Genomic DNA, 25200 nt, shown 5'->3' with positions numbered 1-25200 from the left:
TAGAAATATACATGGGCATGGCATATAACTAAGCACACAATTTGAAGCCTTTTTTGTGATTTTGATTGATTCTTTAATTGAGCATTCTTGCAAACGGATTGGCAAATACCATTTTAAGTGCATCAGTCACAGAAATCTCCCAAATTGCTGTCAGCATAATACAAAAAGAAACTCTAAAGTTGTTAAATAAATAAATAAAATATTAGAGAAAACAATGTTTGATAAACAGTGGTTTCTTTATTATCTATTTTCTTTATGATCTTTCTTTCGAAAAATATAGGCATGTTGTTGTCTTATTATAATTTTTTTGACTAACTGACCATAACATTATTTAGAGAGATTCTTTTCAAATATGAGAGGACACTTTTGATGCCCACAAATGACCAGAAGCCAATCAATGGTACATCATATAACTTAATACTAGATACACCATGGGGAGGGATTAGCGTCTCCCATCATGTCTATAACGTGTAGCTGAATGAAATTGCCATCTTTTCTTTATAAACATATTTTACTTATGTACTTTCTTCAAAGTTTTGAGGGAATGTAATTTGTAGAGGAAGCTCGTTGATCAATGGGTAGTCGTAAATCTTCAAAGCCTTCTACTGGGGAGAAATAATGATCAATCATGTCTTGAGTCACATGCTCTAATTTGTCAGGATTCCACTGCACATTGAAAAGAGAGCTCATGACATTCCACTAAGATAATAATGATGGTTGCTTATTAATTCACTGTAACAATGAATTTTTGTCTCTTATGGGAAGGATACAACCAAAACATTCATTCAAAGAAATAAAAACCTGCTTATGGACTAAATCTTTTGGACATTTTTCTTCTATCAAAAGAAATCTTAAAATTAAAGCACACTAGTAATTGATTATCTTATATGAACATCAAAGGTTTAATAATACGTTTTCTTCACCAACCACTTCTAAGGCTAAAAACATAGAATTTTATGAGCAAGAACTGATATGTTGGCCCTTGTACTACATGTATCAATATTGTTTTATATTGTAATATATGATGCACACATTGAAAGAAAAAAGTGAGCAAATAAAATCTTAAACCACCCAAGACTTTTGAATTTTGAGTTTACCTTTGGATTTCTGTCTTTGTCCACCAATATTGCTCTGCACCCCTGTATGTAGGCCATGGACCTCATTAGAGTGCTAATTAATATAATATAAAGTTGAAAAAAATCATCAGGTTTACAAATATTTATGCTATCACCTCATAGAAATCATTGGAAATTTCCCGAAGAAGGCAATGACAACTCAGTCTATACTCTCTAATTAGACACTCGTGTAGATGTTGCTTCCTGCCTTCTCTTACCTGGAGCCAGATAGATACACCATAATTAGAATTTGTCTAAAAGAATTTAACCTTGATGAGCAAAATCAACAGATCTGAAGTCATTGATAAATTAAATTCCAGTAGAAAGCTGTTCTTGATCCAACGTGTGAAAAACATTTAGTACTGTTTTAAGAAACAAGTATATCCTCATGCAACAAGATATGATTCCCCATGTCTGGTGGAACAATCCCCAAAATTGATCAGTATGTTTTATGCTGGGGAAAACCCTGATAAAAAAGTATCCATAAGATGATCCTTCAAAGTCCTGGACATTAAAATCTTAAGCTATACTAAACTAATCATAAATGGTACATATATGCTTTGAAAATGCATAAGAGGAATCTGGACATCCAGATGGGCTCAGGATCACTTAATCCCCTTGGTAAAAACTTCTGAAATGTTATCAGTGACAGAATAAGAATTTATCCAAACAAGAAGATAGTTGACATATTATCCATGCTGATCTCCACACAGAACGCTCCCATAGAGTTGTGATTGGTACATAAGTTAGCTCAAGCTTTGTGATAGTGGACAACATACAATGTATTATAAGACATTTTTACACTAAGTATATCTGAGTTGACATTGATCAAATCTCCCATTTTTCACATCTAAAATGCACATATTCTTGTGAAGAGCAATAGAACATAGAGACAAGCTTCAAAAGGGAATTGGTAGGAGGTTGCCATCCCACCACATTGCTCAATTTTTCCTACAAAACTCTAGCAAAAGTTTTGTCAAGGAGGATTAGGGTGCTTGCTTCCAGGAATGTCAGAAAGAAGCAAACTCATTTTAGAGGAAGATATACCCTTAATAACCAGCTTGAGAAATTTTGAGTGGACACAAGAGTTGAGCAAAAGAAATTTCTTTTAAAATTTTATAAAGCCTCTAACAGGATTGATGGGACTTTATTCTGAACAGGTTTGATTGGCTCCTTTTTCCACTAGTAATTGGAGATTTTTTGTAAGCCTTTACAAGAGTCAGTGTGAGAAGAGCCCTTTCAGATTGAATTCACTCAGAGATCCATTCAACAATGTTGTGCTCTAGCCATCTTCCTTTGTGCAACTGCAGCGAATGTGCTTTCTTATTTATTGAGACGGTCAAGTGCAAGGGAAAACTAGATGTATTTCCTTAACAGAAGGTTATCAATTATTTGATGTTCATTTTGCCGATATTCTGCTTTGAAACCTGAGTCAACTCAACATTTTTTAGAAGACACTATTTTTCATGTAGACATGTTTTGAGAAGATATGGTGTCGTTCAAAGAAGAAAATGGAGGTTTTCCTAATTGGACAGGTTGAACCCAAAGTTAAGTTTATAAAACCAAGGGAAATGATCTGCTAATTGGGTATTCCTTTTGATGTACACTTGTTTATTGCTAATCAATGAAAAAAAGATTATGGCTAGATCTGAAAAACAATTCAAGTTCAAAATAACCATGATTTCCCTCTTGCTAGTAAGAATATGAATTGAATTTTTAGGTTTTAACTCTTCTTGCGCTTTCCCCTTAGTTACCAGTGTTTTGTTTGGGAGGTCAAAAAATCAGATATCTGGAAGTTCAGAAATATTTTGGTAGAGTTTATATAAGAATTGAAAAGTTTGGACCAAATTGGACAAATCCAACCAGTCCAAAAAATCCAGATCTGGATGGATTTGAACTAGATCCAGCTTGTTATGTTTTTCACTCTCATATGCCATAAAAGATATTGAAAAATTGTTGAGAAACTTTGTGTCCTATGCCCCACCTCCTACCCCCTATTTTCTTCTATCTTCTCTCCCGTCTTATACTTCTCTTTTTATGTCATGCCCCTGCCTTGACTTCCCTCATAAACTACCATAAGGAAAAGCAACTAAGGAATATATCTATACTTCCAGAAAATTGTCTTATTATAGAAGACTTCAAAATTTTATGTCATCTAAGTTGGACCCAGACAAACAGGGAGAAGGTGTTAATTCGATCCTAACAGATGCTAGCATTCTAATTTCTAACCCAGCACAGAAGCATAGGCCAATGTATACACACCAATGTATACCCAGACTTAAAGGAAAGGCTTCGTAAAATGACCCTCTCCAAATTTGATGGATCCAAAAAGTCTACAGCACGTCCATGGGTTCAAAAGTTGGACACCTATTTCCCATGATGGAATAAAACGCCATTAAATTTGCCATACTCCACTTAGAGGGAACAGACACGGCCAAAACCCACAACTTATGCCAACATTTACCTGCTAGAGTCAAATCAGAAGCTAACAACATATATACATACATCAAAGCATGAAAGATAAAAGGATTTAGTTCGATGTTGTAACAAATGGAATCGTAGCCAAGGCATGTGAACTGTTTGACAAATTGCCTTTAAGAGATGTCATTTCAAAGAACGCAATGATTGTGGGATGTGCACAAAGAGATTTGTTGAAAGGACTTTAGAAAGTTTCTAGCAAATGCGATTCGAAAGTGTAAAGCCTGATTCCATGACCTTAGCATTGCAATGGCATATTTCCAGTCATACAAGCATAAGAGACAAAGATTTCTGTCAGATGTTATACCTGGAAATGCACTGGTAGACATGCACACAAGAAATAGTTTTCATTGAAAACATGTATATTGTTTGACAAAATCCTTCAAAGAGAGTGTCATTGCATGGAATGCAATGATTGCAAGATGCACATAAAATGGATTTGTCAAAAAGCCTTAAAAAATTCAAGCAAATGTATCAGCAAGCGTAAAGCCAAATTCCACAACCTTACTCATGTCCTACTTGCTACATGCAAAGTTGGAGAAATTGGCATGACAAATGAAGGCAGTAGCCTATTTCTAGTTTCAAGATGTCTACTTAATGTAATGGAAGAGAAGGAAAAATAATTATGTATTTGTCGCCATAGTGAAAAGTTAGAAATTGTCGTTGGTTTGTTAAATGTGACCCCTAGAACATCTATTAAAGTTGTTAAGAACCTTCAAATACCTTTTGATTGCTACGCTGCATTTAAATTCATCTCTCGTGCTATGGATAGAGAAATTCTTCTAACAGATGTGAACCGTTTCCATCATTTTAAACATGGAAAATGTTCTTGTGGAAATTACTGCTGATGCTAAACGAAACAATGTGAAAAGTAGGCTTGGAGTATAATAATGTGCACTATATCAGATGTCTGGGCAACATCCATTAAAGCATGACAAAAGAAAAATTATTGTTAGATGTTGCAGTGACCTTGCTAGACACATGCAAAATGTGGTAGCATAGTTGAGGCATGTGAAATGTTTGACATAATGCATCAAAAAACGAAATCTCATGGAATGCAATACCCGACCAGATTTAAACAGAATGGTTTAATTAGGTGAGTGTTGGAAGTTTTAAGCAAATGGAACCTTCAGATGAACTTCTGAATAGTTTCTTAAGATTACCAAACTCTGTGAGTATGCAACCAACATTCCCCTGCGGATACCAAAGATGGCTAACATTTTGGAACAATGAGGGCTCAAAAGTCTTAGAAATGAGCTCTTTGGATCTATTTGTATTATAATTACTGCATATAGAAAAATTGTTTTGTTATGAAAAGATCAGATACTACCTTTTCTACCAGTTTCCTAAGTGCGATTCATACACTTCTCAAGCAGAACCAACAAAATGGCGAATTTTGGGTTTCCGTACGCTGGACGATTTCATTTATAGTTAGAGAGATGAGGCATACATGTATAATTTGAAAGGAATTGATTTCTAATGCTCCGTGGACTAACTTATGAGAATGGGAAACATAGTGAATGTCAATTTCTAATAGATATTAGTCTACAAATTTTTCTACAATGGTTTGGTTGATGAGAGAATGTTCACATATTTCAACTGCTTTTAATGACACTGCCTTTGTTGCTTTGAAGTTTGAACAATTATCAAGTTCCTATAGTTGATCTGGGCCATTATTAAGAGAGAAGTGATTCACCTCGTAGTTGGGCGAAGGAGGTTCTTGGATGCTGAGAGAGACTATGGAGATACTTCTTGCCATGAGAAAGATTAAATTTCAGCTTGCTTTTTGGAACTTATACGACTCTCATTGGTGCACTTGGAGAAGCTGGTGAGATGGTCATGATAGTTTTATGTTGAAAAAAATGCAAAAGATATCATACGAAGTTTACACCCACCTATTTACTACCTTAGTATGTACAATTTCTAGAGGAAGTAAGCTAAATGCTACATTATTATTGTTGGAGGAAATAAGAAGCGATACCTAGAATGCAAACACCAGTTTATATAATGTTTGCATAAATTATTTTAAAAGGTAGATAAGGTAGATATGGCTTGGAAATTTCCACATAAAATGAAGGTACAAAACGTTATGCTAGAGATGTGACATATACAACTACGATTCATGTGCTATCAAGAGAAATATATTGTGAAGAAGTTGATCTATGTGAGACTATGGAACTTACTAAGAGGGTGCCATACATCTATGCCTAGAATACATTGATTATGGGATTTCAAAATGTTGAAGACTTAGAAGAATCATATAAATCACTTAACAGAATGGGAGAGAAGAGGGCTGCAAATCAGATGTCATAGCATACAATTCTATTCTTACTTGCCTCGAAATAAGAGGAAAAATGGTGGAAGAGTACAAAGCTTAATGGCATAGATAGGCCTGTTTCCAAATGTAATAACAATGAACATCGTGATGGATAGGTTGCTTAAGGGCCTTGCTAACAGAATTGAGAATCTAAGTACTATTAAGAAGTCAGGTCATGTTTGGATCATTGCCTAAATGAATTCAATGCCAAGTCTTTCATTCAAAAAAGCCTAATATGAACATTGTTAATGTTTCGTCAAATTTAAAGAGTAGTAGAAGGAAAAGCTTAGGGAAATGTGTGAGATGCTTGGGAAGTGTGCATTATTTTTTTTATGACATGCATCTACAATTCATTTTTTTTTGACAAAATGCAATTAACGGATTGCTTTCATTTGAAAAATCATCTAATTTGGATCTTTGATATGTTGATTATGGACTAATGAGGCCTTGATTGAAGAGAATTTTATCCTAGACATCTTATCCCTTCTCTACTATGCACCATTTTGTGTTTTTCTATATGAAATATGCATCAGTTCATGCTATGCAACTAAGTTCAGACATGTTTAGATAATGCTCAGTTCCAAGGATGTCTTTGTTGAGACATGGACCAGCTAGGACTCGAACCTAGGACCTTCCATACACTGCTGGAGTGCTCTACCACTGAGCTACTGGCTCCTCTTGGACCAGTCCATCATCGGTTCAGGTGTGGCTTATTTCCAACACCAACACCCCCCTTAAGCCACACCTCTCATGTGCTTGGGGCTCCTAGCCTGGACCTGGCTCTAATACCATGTTGAGACATGGACCAGCTAGGTCTCGAACCTAGGACCTTCCATACACTGCTGGAGTGCTCTACCACTGAGCTACTGGCCCCTCTTGGACCAGTCCATCGTCGGTCCGGGTGTGGCTTATTTCCAACACCAACAGTCTTTAGAAAGTATTAGAGATGGTACAAGTAAAGGAAAAGGGGCTTTTAAATGAATTCAATTGTACAACTTGCTTCTTGGAATTTAAGGTCATAAGTCACGAGTTTTGTTTCTAATATTATCTTTTATAAAAGTGACTTTTGTCACATGTTTGTGATAGGTTAGAAAATAAGCTATGTTTGTGAAAAAATTGGGAGATATCTAACTAAAATGAAGCTTACTTTATTTTCCTCAAATTGTGTAATGTCCCCACTTTGAAATAGAATTTAATGGTAAATAATAATAATAAAATTAAAATGCAAAAGAATAAAAATTTAATAAAAATAGAAATATAAAAGAATATAATTAAATATAATTTAAATTTGAATAAGTTAAGGAATGCTCAAAAGACATGGAATGGAAAGTTGTGACTCCCTCAAACATGAGATATAGAAGGGTGAAGAGAACCTCATTTGAGAGGGGTATAATTTGGTAATCAGAAGTGCAGATCTGATTTAAATAAGAAGTGCCGATCTGATTGTGAAAGGTTGTGTCCCTTTCAAAGGGCAGAAATAATGAAGAGTTGCACTCTTTCAAAGGGTGGTAATGGTGAAAGGATATGTCTCTTGCCAAAGAGCATACATGATGAAGAGGTGTGGCCTCTCTCTCACATTGAGAGATATAAAGGAAAGGAATCAAAGCAGCCAGTGATATCACCATCGATCAGATCAGAACTGTTATTAAGTTGCAGGCAGTAACATCCTTGTTCTTGGTGGTATGCATGGGGATAGAGATCGGCATATTAATCAATCAGCAGTCAACAGTCAAGGGGAGAATTATTCAGCATCGAACAAGGATTGAAGGAAAAAAGGATATGGCATCATGTTTGGAATAATATCAAACAGCAACAAGAAGAAGAATAATACAAGCAAGGTTACAATAATTTGCACAACAGTCTGAATTCTATTGTAAAATATTAATTTATTGTGAAATGAGAATATGCATTAGCAGACCCAAGGGAGCATAAAATAAAAATATATAGAGATTGGAATTGCTGTCTAAGACAAACACCCAACCGTAAATAATGTTAATAACAGTTTGATTAATTTGTAATCTTTTTTTTCTTTTTTTAGACTGCAAGAATTGGGTATAGCACCCCCCTATAAGCTGCAGTGCGCCGGGTAAACTTTTTAACGGGACTGGTGATGCTGGCGCAACACGTCCTCTGGTACCACGTGGGCTGGTGGGGAGACTAGACCTCGTGACCTCGTGCTTCACCACTGGAAGCTCTCGCCAATCGAGCTAGGCCCCCAGCCCCTTGATTAATTTTTAATCTAACCAATAGCTGGAATGCACGGTTTATTATCATGTGACAGCGAATTAATTACGAGAATAATCTGTGGCTAATAGATGTGAAAGTGTGCAAGGAAAGTAGTGGTTATGAACAGCCAAGAGTCATATCTTTTGCAACATGACTTTCATTGCCATTGAATAGTATATAAGACAATCGTTCCAACTACAAGAAAGTGCAGCGATAAGTCTGGCTCTCAAACATTCAGTGAAATTGATTTATAGTTGCAAACAGCATATGGCCAGGTATATGGCATTACTTAATAATTTAAGCAATTCATTATTGAAGATTTATAAGCTAATAATCAATGAGGAATAAAGTTAAGCTGTAATGTATTAAAAAGTAAAATTATGTAAGAATTAATCACAATTTATAAATTCAGAATAGGAGCTGAATTTTATAAGGGTTGATAACAGTTATTATATATGTAATAAAAACAGAAGTATGAGAGCATAACAATAACTTTTGTATAGAAACCAACATTAATTAGAGGAATATGCATATACATTTATAAATTGTTAAATTCCATATGAGATGTATGCACTTGAAGAAGTGGTTCAATCTATTTGCTGCATCTCGTGGGAAGAGGTTTGAGGTGTAATCCAATGGTGACGAGGGGCTCACAAGTGGTCATAGGATCTTGGGAGTCAAGGAACCAGATTGCACTCTCCATACCGAACTCGCATACCGAACTCGCAAGATGCTGTGTGTATGGGTGATGTGCTTGAAGGACAAGCAACATGGGCTGCCAAGTCTAGCAAGGAGGTTAGAAGCAACCATTCCTTGGGCTTGGTAGACAATGGACCCGCACAACCCCTCTCATGTCTCATATACCAATTTCTATCTGTTTTTGCACTAGAATGAATTAGATCTAATTATAATTGAACATGTATGTAGGTGTTTGCTTTTCTTTTTGGGTGCAAGTTATCCTCACAAGACTACACTCATCTAACATAAGGTCTGTCTCAAACCTTAATCCTACTTATCTCATTCATGATTTCTTGATTAAGAAATAATTACATTGTAGTATTGAAATAATGATTTCATTCAGATGATAAGAATAGTAATTGTCTCCTAATTAATCAATTTAAATCATAAATGTGTTGAGACAGATTAATTATTATTAAACTGACCTACATCTAGTGGGGGACATTACAAATTGCAAAGGTAGCTAACCAGGTAGTTGTAAAGTGGTTACCATGTAGTTAGCTAAGAGGTAGATAAATGTAAGGCTCCTGCTATTGTAAAGGAGACTTTTACGAAGGGGAAACTCTGGAGAAATTCTCACAGAGAGACTTTTTGATGACTTTTGGCTTTACGCTTTGTACAAAAAGGGTTTATGAAATTGTATAATTTCATAAAGATAATACAAAATTCTTTTGGCTCGTATGTTCAGAACGTATCTTTGAGTTATTATTATTATTTTTTCGTATGTCAAATTGGTAATCCCTTTATGTCTGGTGGAAATATTCTATTATCTATTGAAATGCTTACTAACCATGCAATTGATATTATGAACACTCATACTTTGATATCTTGGTTTGACTATGCTAGGACAACTTGCTTCTTCATATGCTGTAATAGGATTTCCTTCTTTCATCATCATTGTACATCGAATTTTTTTTTATAAAACCCCATTGTAATTTGTCGTCATTTTTTGAATCTTGGTTGATATTCGTATGCCTATCACTGGGGTTTCTATTATCCATTTTCCTTTAGTTTTTTTTTCCTCCTTTTCATACTTTCAGGTTAATAGTACACAAAAACTTATAAAACCCTCATCATATGAGTGAGCTGCCAATCTCAAACACAGAGGAAGATTGCAATTTCGTAGCAATCTTTCCAACTGTTGGGACATTTGTCACTACTTGTTGGGCAATTCACTTTGAAATTTGTAGTGACAAATTTGTTTACCAACATACACCACGGCCCATTTATCAAAGTATTTTTATATCCTTGACAGGAAAATAAGGATAGTGCACATATGAGCTAATTAATTAAAAAGGGACATTATAGAGAATGCGTTAAATTATTTAAATTTCTTATCAATTGCTGTCATGATATTTTCTCAACCGCTTAAAAGGCATATGAGGGAGAAAAGATGTTCATTGGTCTTTCAACATCTTAGGTTTTCATCTTTCTAGATTGTGAGATTCTCAATCACACTACTTATTCTTGTTCACTAGTGCATTTGAGGTATTTAACTAAACAAAAAATGATATTGAGCTTACTTATGTATGTCTGGTCAAAGAAAATTCCACGTTCCAAAATTATCATTGCCAATAAGGAGAAATCTTCGTAAGGTCAGAAGTCTTGTAAATTGCTATTCAAGTAATAGGGTGACATAGAACAAATACACAATATTTATTTCCACGAAGTTATTTCAGACTTTAGTAATAGTTTCATAACACCACAGGGAAAAATAAACTTTTATGGAAGTATAAAAATATAGAAATTCTAGGCACTTATTTTGCTAGCCAAATGAAATTCTAATGCAAATTAGTAATCAATCCTGGTTTCAATGTAGTTCCTAAGTTTTATAAAATGGAAAACACAAGAGAGATTAGATCATAAATCAAACATAAAGATATAACACTTTGTTGTCCTCATTTTTGTTTTAAAAAATGATGGACCATTACATAAATTTTTTGTCAAAAAATAAAAGTTTTACTCTATGACACGCTTCCCGAGGCAAACTTTCACCTTACCCCTGGATTGGACTAATCCTCAAACCACGTTTCAAATTTCATCGCATTCTGGGTCCGTTTTCTATGTCATTCCTTCAATTTCGGGTTTTTTCTCCCTGACTGCAGGTGGGAAATTTTCCTTAAGTTGCAAGTTTTAATGTTTTCCTTTGTTTTAGTCTTTGTACGGAAATTTTTAGTTAATTACAAGTGCACTTTATGAAAAATAGAACTTGTAACTTACTTTTTATTTCCCCCTTGTTGCTTTTTGACTTTTAAGTCATTGTAGGAACTTTTTAGACATATTACATGTGAACTTTAAATTATAAAGTTTAAATAAAACTTGTAATTCTTTTAAAAAGTTCCACTTAAGTGATTTTAAGTTATGGTAGGGGTTTTCTCCTCCATTACAAGTTTTATAAAGTCACTTTAAGTTGTAATAGGGATTTTATTTCCCTATTACAAGTTTTAATTTTAAGTTGTTTTTGTGACTTGTAAAATGAATTTTATTTTCCATTTACTAGTCTTTTGTTGAGTTGTTTAAAACTTGTAATGGGAGTTTTATTTCCCTATTACAAGTATTTTAAACTTCTTGTTTGCTCTCAAAAACCTGATTTTGCCTTATGAGGGGAAAAGTGAACATTTTAAACATGTAAAAAAGGTTTAAGAAACCCGATTTTCCTTATTGCATGCATTTTAAACTTGTTCTTTCCCAAAAACCCGACTAGCATTGTTGAAGGATTTTGTTGACAATTTCCACCAATTTTTGTGGAGAAATCTTAGGAGGAAGGCGTTTTGGATTCCTTTTTATTTTCATGCATTTTCCAACTCTCTTCATGCCATTTGGAAGACATTATTGCTGGTTTTATGGTGTTTTAACAGCAAAAACGTTTTTAAAAAATGCCACAATTTTCTTCTTCAAATGCCACAAATCTTGCCTCTCCTAAGTCGTTTTGGATTCTTTCATCTAGGCGTGGAGGTTGAATGTATTATTTGACCAATTCTTCATGCTTTTGGAAGGTGTTTTGCTCCATATGGCATTTTGGCAAAAATGTGGCTAGGGTTTTGGAATGTGGTTTATTATCTATTTAAGAGTTTTCCTCTCTTCTTTCAAGAATTGTTTCTTGCTTCTTGGAGGACATTTTGATTGATCAAGGTATGTTCTTTTCTCTTTTTCTTGTTTGTTTGGTTTCCTTGATCAATTTGTATATATGTTTGTTTTGTTAGTTCTTGTCTAAAATCGGTTTTGTGAGAGATTTTCCCCTTTGTTCCAAGTTTGCAAACCAATTTGTGAATTGCATTGTCTTTCCCCATTTTCCCTCTTTGCTTTCATTCGGAATTTAAAAACCCGTGTAAAATTCTTCAACTTATATTTGTTTGAAATTTGAATGCCTCAAAAACATATTAGGAATTGTTTAATGCACACAATCATTGTTGGTATATTGTTGAACAGGAAACATTAATACACAGTTCTGGAGTAATACTAATATCTCAAGCCAAAGTCCACAAGTTACAGTCTGTTTGCAATTTTTAACCATAGACAAGTTCAAAGTATGACAATAGAAACTCTGTTGAAACTCCAAATTCTTACTAATGTTCAGTGCTTCAATGGCCTTAATTAATTCTCAACTATTTATATGCAACACTTTCAGGGATATTTGAAACATCTCTACAAGAATCCACAAAGAACACATACTTTGCTTTTTATTTTCAAATGCTAGGTACGAATGAAATTTTGTGTTACATTTGCAACTTAAGAATAAATAGGAATGAACAACAATGCACCTGGAAAGTAATCCGTTTGTCTCGAACCATTGAATGAATTTCCATCACCATGCTTGCAATCGGATTGCTAGGGCAACAGTAATAGTTACGATTCTTCCTTCTACTGTGTTGTCACAGAAATACCAAAGAATAGTGTGCGCTATATAATACGATTCCGCCAGGGAATGGAATGACATACGCTGCTATAGAATATGAATCCACATTGTACAGTTTAATTAATGCGAACTGGTCCACGAACTCAGCATGGAAAATGCCGGAAATTCACAAACTCCACGACGGTCTTATTTGGTCACGTTCGCATCATACGGTGTCAACACGGAAAGAATGTCAAATGCGGTAAGGACTTAAGAATCATGCAAGCCTTTTGCTTCCAAAGGAATAGAAGTCAATATAACATTCAATGCAACTGGTTCTACGCATATGCCAGAGAAATTATACTTCAAACTAAGCCACCGCTCCGGAATTTGAAATAGGAATGAACGCACACTGTGATATTCTCCTTCAACGGCTATAGACCAATAGGTCAAATTTTGATTTTGACGAAAGGCCGAGTAATGATACTTCAATTTCTCACGTAGAGAAATTAATTACCAATTCATCTGAAACCTCTGTAATCAAGCCTACCTGTATCTACTTGTGGTGACTTATTTAAAACCAAGCCATCGGGAAAAATATTCCCGTAGGAAAACCAACTAACTCTTGCAATGAATTATTAAATAATAGTTTATTTAGAAAACTAGTACTTAAATAATAAACTTTATTGAAAAAGTAAAATTAGCTAAATAGCTCAACTTAATAATTATAGTATATTAGTTCATTGGAAAACTAATATAAAATAATTAAAGTTTACTTTATTCCACCAGAAGACATTAATTTTTCGAGGACATCACAACCCGATTGCAAGTGAGATGAAAATAATTGATCTACCCCTTTGGTTGAAAAATCTTAACCATCTTATGGTGAAATTCCAAGTTTCAAAGTTGGAAAAAGCTTGTCTTTCCAAAATCGGGTTTTTAAAACTTGATTACAAGTAAAAGTTCTTCCCATTTTTCATATGGTCAACATGGAAAAGTTTTTCAAAAATCCATTCATAACCATCCGCACTTGTTGTTTTTGGTCATAAGCTTCATTTCCCTCATATCAACATATCATTCCCACCATTTCATCCACTCATTTCACACCTTCATTCATTTTTCCCATTTAAAGTCTTCACTTGCAGTCAACCATCCAGAACCCGAAATTGGTCCAAAATGCACTAAAAAAACACTTGAAAATGAGTTTTAAAGGTCCAATTACAAGTGCAAACTTGTAGTTACCCATTACACATATGAAGTTGCATGTTTGTTCTCCACAATTGCAAGTTAATGCTCTTGTTTTTCTCACACATGTAATACAACTTCCAGAACCCGAAATTCACTTGTGAGCCCATTTTTGCATCAATTTACCCCTTCCCTTGTTAGTTCGGTTTGCACACACGATCTACCAAATCAATGGATTAAGGCATGGGCCTTATTTGGCAAGTAGATTTCAAGATTGGAGGATGATACAAAGAAGAGATACAACAACAATACATGGTTGAGAGCATAGAATGCTTTCAAGACAAAGATGGTCATGACATGAAGAGAGGAAGGCAGCCCTTTCCCTCTTGAAAAGCTAGTACTACCCCAAAAAAGAAGATAAGGATGCAAGTTCCCATTCCAGTTCAAGGTGTCTTTACCAATCCAGAATACTTCAAGTTCTAGCATCCTGAAGTGACATGAAGATCATCACAAACAAAGGATGATGCAGTTAGAGTCGTGTCTTTAGACACATGGAATACTTTTAGGTATGCATTTGTAATTTTGTTTTGACAAGTTACATGTAAAAAAAATAACTTTGTAATTGCAAGTTAACTCATTACTTGCACTTTTGTAATTACATGTAAAGCAACTACAAGTTGTGTTCAATTAGGACTATAGTTGGAATAAGTCATAGTTAGTTATTGAATATGTCTTGGTGGTTGAGAGAATTTCTCAAGTTAGTTGGGATCCTCCCACCTTTTTCTCATGACTCCTCTGTTGAGACATGGACCAGCTAGGACTCGAACCTAGGACCTTCCATACGCTGCTGGAGTGCTCTACCACTGAGCTACTGGCCCCTCTTGGACCAATTCATCGTTGGTCTGGGTGTGGCTTATTTCCAACACCAACAGCCCCCCTTAAGCCACACCTCTCGTGTGCTTGGGGCTCCTAGCCTAGACCTAGCTTTGATACCATGTTGAAACATGGACCAACTAGGACTCGAACCTAGGACCTTCCATACCCTGCAGGAGTGCTCTACCACTGAGCTACTGGTCCCTCTTGGACCAGTCCATTGTCGGTCCGGGTGTGGCTTATTTCCAACACCAACATCCTCTCCTATAAATACTTGAGGGGGTCTATTGTAATAGATATCTTTTTGGCAATGCAACAAAATTCTGCCAGTTTGTATGTGCACTCTAAGACTTTGAGCGTAGATGTAAATCAGATTGCTTTCAATAAAAGAGGCAAGTTGTGTTGAGACTTTGTGCCAATTCAAGTTGTTATGTGATGACATTTTCTAGAGTTGATTGTGAATTTTGTTCTATTGTGAAAGAGGGATTTAAAGCCAATCTTGCAAACTTTGAGTTGCTAATTGTATTTAGAGTTGTATGTTTAGTTTTCATATTTGGTCTTATAGACTTTGAGTTGCTTATCATACCTGAAACTAGTGTGGAAAGCTCAAGTGGGAAGATAGCTTGTAGACTCTGTGCTGCTTCTATTTTTAAGACTTGTGCATGTAAGGTGAAGTGCATCATGTAGTTAGACTTTGAGTTGCTACATATTGTGCTTAATTAGCAGAAAATCATCTAAAAAGGTTGATAGGAGAATAGATAGTAAAAGACTTTGAGCTTTCTTTCTGTTTTCCCGTCCCAGGGAAGTGACGGAGGTCTTTGTGCCTTCATGGAAACTTTGCTTCCCTTTATGTTCCAAAAATCCTACAAAAAAGTCTCATTTCTATATTTACTATTTTTAAGTTAACTTGCTATCACTTTTCTGTGAAAAGAAAAGGATATTGGCTTTCTTGAAGAAAGAAGAAAGACTGTTGTTTCATCCTGTTTAGTTTTAGATTAGATATAGATAGGGGGAGCCTTCCCTTAATTAGGAGAGTTTTACTCACACACTGTGGTTGAAGCCACAATTTTGTATATTTCCCCAGGTGTACAATATTTTCAACCAACACACTTATTATATGTGAATTTCAAGTTTATAATAAATACATCCAGTTAATAAATTGAACAAGTGATCCATCAAATTTTTTCATGCTTCAGGTAATCAACCTGATATTTGATTGAAGATTGCAAGAATAGTCAAGCATGCACCCATGTATATATTAGATAACATTACGTTCTTCATCAATGATAATTTGATAAATAAGTTATCCATCTAAGTTAAACCACATACATAATTACTAAATCGGTTCTTTCCTTTGATGATCATCCATCTTAATAGCCATGAAACAATCAACCATAACACTGATGCCTTGAGTAACACATAGCCAACCTGAATTGCTCATAAATTTAACTAACAAAATGGATGAACAAAGAATTAGAAAATGTAATTAAATAAGATGCCATACCGATCTTAATGTAATTTTAAGGCTGACTGGTGATGCCTTCTTTATTGACTGAATGCTCATCTTCAGCCACTTATCAGCCACATATTTACTTTCAAGCTCCTGTTATTGTTAAAAAATAAAACACAAAACAACAAGTGTCATAAAGTGAAAACCATTTTCCATATTATTTGCCATTTACATATATTATAGACATTGTAGCATGTTTACAACGAAAGAAACCAACTTGCAAGTGATTATATTCAATTTTAGAAAATACCAAAAAATAAAAAAACTTAGTCCCTACTTTTAGAAGAGAAATGCCCTTGAATATTGGGAGAGCCACTAGGAGGATGCTATTTGTGTAATTGCACAAAATAATACCTGAGGTATATTCATCTTGCTTAGGTTGATATTAAAGATATAATGCATCTACATAATCTTTAGATAATCCTAGAATTAGTTTATTTTATTTCCTGATTTTCTCTAGATAAAATTTTGTGAAAGTCATGCTTTCATTTTATTTCAGGAGATTGAGTTCTTCCCTTATCTCCTCTTTCCTTCTTGTCATGTCCCCTCCATGATCGTTATATATATAAGACAATAATTAATTCATATAATAATTACCAACGAATGAATATTTGAAATTTATTTATTTATTAAATATTATTATTTAATTAACATTTATTAATAGTTATAACTAATAATATTCTGTAAATGATAAGGATTGGTAAAAAGAATACATACAAAGCAATCATATGGTTTCTCCAACAAACAAGAATATCATTTAGACTAATTGACATTAACATTTAATTGGACAAAAATTATGATAAGATCGTTTATGTGAAAGCAAGAATAATATCGGATATTAGTTCCGATCATTCGTAAATAGACAATACCATATGACACGAAACTTATGGAAACTACACAAACCTTCGACTAGTGATTGACTAATAGTCGATTGACTAAGACAAATCTGTTAGAAAATATATTAATTATATGAACCGTTAGTCACATATATATTCGATACAGAGAGCATAAGCTATGTTTGAAGGAAGGTGAACTACTATTATCTTATGTATGGCAACCATTGCTTTAAACTCCATATCATCTTCAACGTCAAGGATTTGGAAAGAGTTAGCATTAAGTCTCCAGTATGATCGAAGCTCTAAATTGGATAACACAATGATGTTATGGCTGACATGGAACTCATGGGAGAATGAAATAGTCAATACCGATGTTATTAGAGACAAAAACCTGGATAAGGACTTGTGTTACCCGTAAAACCTCAATTGCTATGTAAAGACTTTAAAGAAATGTCTCAAACCAAATATATTCCAATGCAAGAAAGGGAGCAGTCAAGTGTCTAAGTATCCAAGAGACACGAAAGAAGTATGTTGAAGACCAAATCGATAAGCCCTATACAATACCCAAGAACCGCCATCTTGGATTAAGATTAGTGATTAGGAGTTATTTGGAAGGATATGATAACCAAGACCAAATAAAATGATTAAGAATTATCGGCATCCACTAAAGTGTCTATTTAAGTTAATGCATCAATTTGTAAGAAGGAAAAAGACGACCATTAAACTAATGGACACAAAATATTAATGAAGAATCACAACTCTCAAATGGAAGGGCAGAAGGAATGCATATAATGCCGATCAAAATAGATTGGAAGAAAGGAAGGAGGGAGCGGGGGAAGATTGCGGACTGCGGAATGCAAATAGGTAAGCAATTAACTTACACTCCACAAGGATGTATATGTGTGTGGACGTGTGTGCCACAAACACACATATACATTAATGAGGATTCCGTCGTATGTGACATAGTATACCAATCTCTGGGGCAGATTTATAGTAGTATAATAATATTGTCTCATGGGTATGTAACAAATAAATATATGTATGTATGCAACATAATTGTAAATATTTAGGAACAATAATAGTAATTAAGGAATATGTAGATGCAGACATAAAATATGTATGCAGCATATTTGTAAATATTTAGGAACAATAATAGTAATTAAGGAATATGTAGATGCAGACATAAAATATAGATGATGATGAAATATAAAATGTTATATGAATAACAATAATTTGGCTATGTGATGGAGGCTATTGGGAGAAAAGTCCCTTAGCCTAATTCAAGGATTATGATAATCCCTGGTAGGCAGTATATATTGAGTATTCATATGCATATGTGTTAAGGCTTGGGTGTCAAAAGCTCACCCAAGAAAAGACGGATCTGGTCGATCCTCTCTAGTAGACTTCGATGATAAGATGTATCATCCAAGGCAAGGAATTGATCATATATGATGGTCTTCCTTGGTAGGCATGGATGTAAGATGTTACATCCAAGACAGGAATCGAATTATCCATCGATTTCTTGGTATGGCTTGGAACCAAGATGGTTTCCAAGAAGGCGAGCATTACAACCGCCTAAGGACATGTCCCATGATTGCACTCGTATCCTTTTTATTAAATAAGAATTGAGATTAGTTTTAATTAAGTAATTGAAGTTTAATTGCAAATTGGATTAGTTATATATATATTGTTGCATTCTAACAGTCTGTTTTGCAGGACAGTGATCTCTAACTAGTAGTGACATTACACTTCTCCATAAAAAGCAAATTCATTGCATTTGTGGAAGCATGGTTTGCAGACTCAATTTGGTGAATAAGATGTGTGCTCTATTCATTCATACTTCCATGTGATTAAGTCTTTATCTATGCATTAGGTAATTTGCTTTAATTCTATTTAAGCTCCTTAAGTTAGATTTAATACAATACAACATAGCATTGAATCTTACAATGTGTCAAAGCATCTTTGTAGCCATCCTACCAAAAATTTGAGCCTTAATCTTACACGGTATCCAAGCAGGTAAGATAAGATGAGCACACGGTTATACTCAGAGGTGGGGAGCGCGATGGGGGGGCGGGGGGGAGCGGGGTGGTGAATCAGTATAACAATATTCTTTCATCTTTTAAACCTTGTTTAATCACTTCAAGATTTAATCATAATTAGCACATATGTAAAATCAAATAATGAGCAACACAATTTATGTGGAAACCCTTGTGGGAGAAAACCACAGCAAAAATATTGCTTTTACTAATCTTCTTTCTACAAATTTTGTAGACACCAACCTACTAGAGGCAACAACCCTGAAGAAACTCCAATTTTTTCAATTTGTAGGCACCAACCCTTATAATATGAGGCACTAACGTCACCAATATGAAGCACCAACTTCACCAATATGAGGAACTGACCTGTATATCAATTTCTCCTCTATATTTGCTATAATTCTCTTCTCCAATCTGCTATAATGTTGATTACAAATCTGCCACAAAACTGATTACAATATCCTCATAAAACTTATTAAAAATCTGCCACAAAACTGATTACAATATCCTCATAAAACTTATTAAAAATCTGCCACAAAACTGATTACAATCTCCTCATAAAAATTAATACAAATCTGCCATGAAACTTCTCACAATCTCCCCATATAATCTGCAAATTAACTTCTCTTAAAACTTCTTCATCTGCTGGTGTATATGATATGCTTATTTGTCTTTTACTCGACAACACACACACTTCATCCCTATTCACCAACTCCTTTTATGCCTTCCAAGGAGTGTGATCGTCTTTGAAAGACATAGCATTTCATAAGATATGTCTTTTCCAAGTGAGGTGACCACTACAAGTAATTATTTTTGCATACAATGTTTAAGTCGCACCCTTTAGCTTATGAGAAAATCGCAACATTAACATATCTTTAGCAGACCATTACAAAGTTGCATCATATATGTGATGTCCCCGTGCACAGATGTACTTTGGCAGCCATGTCTCTATATGGAGTTGTCATAAATCCATGGACACTCAAGTGGAATGCCTGTAGGAGATGCACCTTGAGGCCACTCTTAATGCCTCTGGGTGCCACCCTCACCATCAGGTTGGTAATTTGGTGTAGTGGTTGGGCATTAGTGGTATCAGAGTTGACGTCTTGAGGTCAAGACCCACGAAGCATGGTGGGCATATGATGTCCTTGTGTGTGGGAGATGAGCCCTTGCGGCCACATGTCTATATGGAGTTGTCATAAATCCTCGGATGCTTGGGTGGAATGCCTACGGGAGATGTGCCCCTAGGCCACCCTTAACGCTTGTGGGTGCCACCCTCACCATGAAATATCCCCCTATGGATATTAATTTCCAAATTTTTTCACCCAATGTTCACAGAAATTCAACAGCCATTTTTGTATGCAATTGACTAAAATTTAATCAACAAGATTATACTGATAAACGTTAAATTTCAGATTGAAACAAGAATTTTGAAATAGGAAAGATTGTTGCTTGAAATCTTCAGTGATGCAATTACCAAAATCCAATCGTAGTCACAAAACTTATAGTTAGATTGGATAACTAGCATAACAATAAGCACAATTGAGTCACCTGTATGATAACTCCTCCTGCAATGGGTTTTCGTTCACCACCTCCAAGCTTGAGGGTTTTCGTCCCCAAACTAGCTGAAAGCCAAAGCTTCCCTGAATTTTTCAAGAGAATACAAAACCAAACATAAACCAAGCATGCCCAAAAGGAGCCTCTCCAAGTTAATAAATAGCTCAACCTGTGGCTCTTCGTTCACCCACTGCCTGTCTCTTGGAATTCCCTTCTATTTATTAAGTGACTTTACTTTATAATTTGTTGTTGACATAAAAAGTCACTTTTAATCTGCATTAATAAATAATTAGATTAAGTTGTCTTTTAAATTATTATGTTTGGACAACTTAAACTTAATTATTTAATGGGTTTTCCTTAAAAAGGGACATTACACACCATCAGGCTAGTCTTTTGGTGTAGTGGTTAGGCCTTAGTGTAATGTCCTGTTTTATTATTTAAGGCTAAAATGGTGCAAAAGAAATTAAAATTAATTATTTAATATTATTACCTTAAAAATAAATTAAAAAGGTAATTTTGTTAATAATTAATTAACATAACTTTAGTCAAAAAGAATAATTAAAGCCATTAACAAATAAATGTGTGGGAAAGCAAAAAAATGAAAATAATGTTATTTAATTGTTCTCTGCAATGGTGAATGATATGATTGGTTTTTAATAAATTCTCTTCAGTGATTTGAGAGTTTCTCAAATATTGGGTTCTTGGGTTGTGTGCCTGGAACTTACCATTTTTGTCAGTGGAAGATCTGACCTAGATGGGGCTTGGAAGATTCAAGCAAATTCTTCAGCTAGAGCATTAATGGAGTTTCACGATGATTAGGAAGTCACAACCTACAAGTATTTCAAAGTTATTTATTGTAACTAAAGTCTATTTATTTCCTGTTCTTTATTTGGCACAGTCATTGGAGGTTATTGCTATCTAGAGCCATGGAGTTGAAACATTATGCCGCTTAGTGGAAGCCTGATGAACTTTCGACATTTCTCGTTTCTATGAATTTCCGTGCATATGTTTGACGATTACTATTGTAGTCATATAATATTGGTGGAGAGATATTATTCTGCCATTCCCGTTGAATTTGGAAATAGAAAGACAAATATAAGATTGGAGGTTTTATATTTCAATATGGTCAGAATTACCAAATATGTTGGAAATAATTATTGATATTATCGGACTTAATATATTTATATGACTTTATGTTATATTATTATCTTTGATTGCCATGATATTTCATTCAAATGAGTCAAGTCAAAGAGAAGTTATATCACTTATTTGTATTAAAAAATTGAGGCCTATGGCAATTGTACTTTGTGATATTATCGGCCATAATATTATTGTTGTGGTATTATTGAAGACAAGAAATGGACAAGCCGATGGAGTATAGCAGATGGCTGAATATTGATTGAAAAAACTATATATTTGATAGGTGCGAAAGGATTAAGGCTGTGGAATACATTACGGGCACAAATCAAATGAAATGATTAATACCTGAAGTTTTCTCTACCTATGCGCATATAATATTCCTCGTCTGGTTTTGCTAATCGCCTTCCTTTACAAGATATTGGAGTTCCAATTCAAGAGATGTGAAGACTGAAATATGCCAAAGGCAACAGAGATTCTGAGACCCGAGCCTATACGAGGTGATTTCTGATGATATAATCTGAGTTATATTGCCGTGTGACTTTCTAGAGACAATAGGTTCATAAGCATATTCTAGAAGAATATTGATGTGTATTATGATTAGCATAGGTTCAGGATTATGATGACATTTCATCTATGAATTGATATTTAACGCCTGACACTTCTTGTGAATTGTTTTCTTCTGGTATCAACAAGACACTGCAAATTGGAGACTCTGTAATCAAGGAAGGAACTTCCTAGAAATTTATGCTCTAAGAGTTAACTCTTCCCAGACAGCAAATGATATCAGGTTTTTGCATTGCTTTATAACTATTCTAAATTTGTTAAACTTGATCACTGTTAAGATTGACACAATGGTATACATTGGTAGAATCATAAAAAACTACCAACAAACTCTTTAAATGTTTCACGCATGCAAAGTGTTTGTCATGACTCATAATTCTTGAAACAACAGTGTATTGGAAAATAAGATATGAGGTTTGGTTGATAATCTTTTGATAATCTTTTGTAGAATTAATTTTCAATATTTGTTGAGAAAGAGATCAATTTTCAATATTTGTGGGGGTTTTGGGGTTCCCTTGTTGGGTTGTCCCCTCCTTTTTGTGTTGCCATTGTTTATGTTGTTTTTGGTTTATTTCTTCGGGCACTGTTTTTTGGTGTTCCCGTTGTGGGCATGCCCCTTTTTCTGTGCTCTGCAGTCCTGTCGTGACCTTTTTCACACATCGCCCCATTGCAAATGGGGACCCTCTCCTTTCCGCTTTCTAGGGTTTTTTGTTAGTGCCCGTGGCCTTCCGCTTCAGTTTTGCTTGGTTTTGTCAAGTTTGAACGGTTTGAGTCCTAAAGATTGAAAGTCAGTTTGTGCAAGCCAAGTGATAACAAAGTTCAATTACCGTCAAAGTGCCTAGATAGGCCAAAGGACAAAGAACGCAATTGATTTGAACGAATTTGAACAACTTTCTCTTTTTAGAAAGTTTGCTTTTTTGCTTTTTCCTATTTTTTAGGAAGTTTCGTTTTTGGCATTTTTAGCCCGATCCCCGGTATGGCTATTTTTAGAAAGTTTTCTCTATTTTTTAGGGTTGTCTTCTTTTTTATTTTTCGAAGTGGGGACCTAGGGTTTGCACTGGTACCACTGACCTGCTTTGATCGCGATCGAAAATTTTCAAGTTTTGACCTAAAACGCTAAGTTCCTACATTTTAGGGGTCATGATGCTTCAGATGGTTTGCCTGAGTGTGGATTTCAAATTTCAATTTGGTTAAAATTGGAGAAATTGTGGAATTTTGAAGTTTTCCAAATATTTTCTAAGTCTGGCTAATCAATGATTGATGGTGAATGTTATGACAGGAAGACTCAAGTATCCGCCCAAGTTGAACTTCAAAAGTCCGCCCTCATGAAAGGAAAGTGGCATGAGTTCAAAAGTTCGCCCAAGCTGTGGTCTTCAAAAGTCCGCCCAAGGTGATAAGTCATGAACTCTCCAAAGTCCACCCCGTGAAGAGGGATGAAAAGTCCGCCCTATGGAGAGAGTTGAAAAAGTCTGCCCTATGGAGATGCCTAAAAAGTTTGCCCTAGGAGGAAGACATATGAAGTGAACATGAGAAAGTCCGCCCATGATGGAGACTCACAAAAAGTCTGCCCAAGGATATGGTGAATCGCAAGTGGTCATGAAAAGTCCGCCCTCCCACTTGAGAAGAAAATAAGTTGAACTCCAAAAGTCCGCCTTGATCAAGCTCTCCAAGGTCCGCCCATGATGAAGAAAGTCTGCCCTCCAAGTTGCCTAAGAGGTGAAAAGTCTGCCCAAGTTAAAAAGTATGATGCACAAAGTCTGCCATGAAGGAGAGGAGAAAAGTCCGCCCTATGGGATGATGGTGAATGGTTATGGCCTGTCTAAACTCCGCCCTATGGGATGATGGTGAATGGTTATGGCCTGTCTAAACTCCGCCCTATGGGATGATGACATCAAAGCATATCTATCAAACTCCGCTTTGAAGGTGTTAAGGGTAGCAAGAGGTAAGTCTAAGGCAACCAAAAGTCCACCTCGGAAGACATGAAAGATGATTTCAAAGTAAAGAAAGTCCGCTCTACTTGGAGGTTGAAAGATGGTGCCTATGTCAAGAAAGTTCGCCCAACCTTGCAACAAGTTAGAAGCATGAGCCAAAAATCTGCCATATGGGAGAGGTAAAAGTCCGCCTAAGGAGATGGTGAGTGGTCATGAGAAAATCCGCCCTCCCACTTGAGAAGAGAACAAGCCTATTGAAGTCCGCCTTGCTGCAGGTTGAAGTGCCTAACTCTTCTTCAAAGTTTGCCTTCTTGATGCCTTGGTGCCATGTGTTGCTCAAACTTTGCCATCCATGAGCTAGAAAGTCCGCCCTACACTTGGAGGTCAAGCAAAGTCAACAGCAAGTTCGAAAATAAGTTTAAAATGCAAGTGATGTCATCAAATCCATGAAAGAATTCGAATTGCTAACTGATTTAGAAAGTTTTAGAAGAAGATATAGTGCAGATTGAGAAAGAATTCGAACTGTGGATGGAATTAGAAAGTTTTGAAAGAAGATATCTCAAGATCAAGTTTGAATTTATGGACTAAAAATCAGTTTAGAAACTTGCACTTTGTGAACCATGAAGAAGATTTTCGAACTTGAAGAGATGACAAGCCAACTAAAGACTAAAATAGAAACTTTCTTTGTAGATACGATGGACTGAGGATGAAATAGAAACAAATTTTGAAAAGATTTGCGTGTTTCTAATTGTGAAAACCAACTCTAATACAAACACATTATTCATTCTCTCATTTTTGCACAATAAGAGTTTGAATTTTATGAAGAGCGAGAGCATTTTCAAGCAAGCTTCTTGCAGGTCTAATT

At 35.2% G+C, this 25200-nt stretch overlaps 1 protein-coding gene across 1 annotated transcript in view; it reads right to left on the bottom strand.

The window, feature by feature from the left end:
- Window positions 1-217: 217 nt before the first annotated feature.
- The window catches only part of LOC131053574 (3-hydroxyisobutyryl-CoA hydrolase 1), a 236623-nt gene continuing 211640 nt past the window's right edge, over window positions 218-25200 (bottom strand). The window contains exons 12-15 of the mRNA XM_057988201.2: window positions 16272-16370; window positions 1232-1333; window positions 1098-1139; window positions 218-666 (exon numbers count right to left, since the gene is read on the bottom strand). Of these exons, the coding sequence (XP_057844184.2) occupies window positions 529-666; window positions 1098-1139; window positions 1232-1333; window positions 16272-16370 (381 nt within the window). The 3' untranslated portion in view covers window positions 218-528. The remainder of the gene's footprint in view (window positions 667-1097; window positions 1140-1231; window positions 1334-16271; window positions 16371-25200) is intronic.

This window comes from Cryptomeria japonica, chromosome 4 (genome assembly GCF_030272615.1).
Source record: "Cryptomeria japonica chromosome 4, Sugi_1.0, whole genome shotgun sequence".
Lineage (NCBI taxonomy): Eukaryota > Viridiplantae > Streptophyta > Pinopsida > Cupressales > Cupressaceae > Cryptomeria > Cryptomeria japonica.
This window is presented reverse-complemented; position numbering and strand designations above follow the sequence as displayed.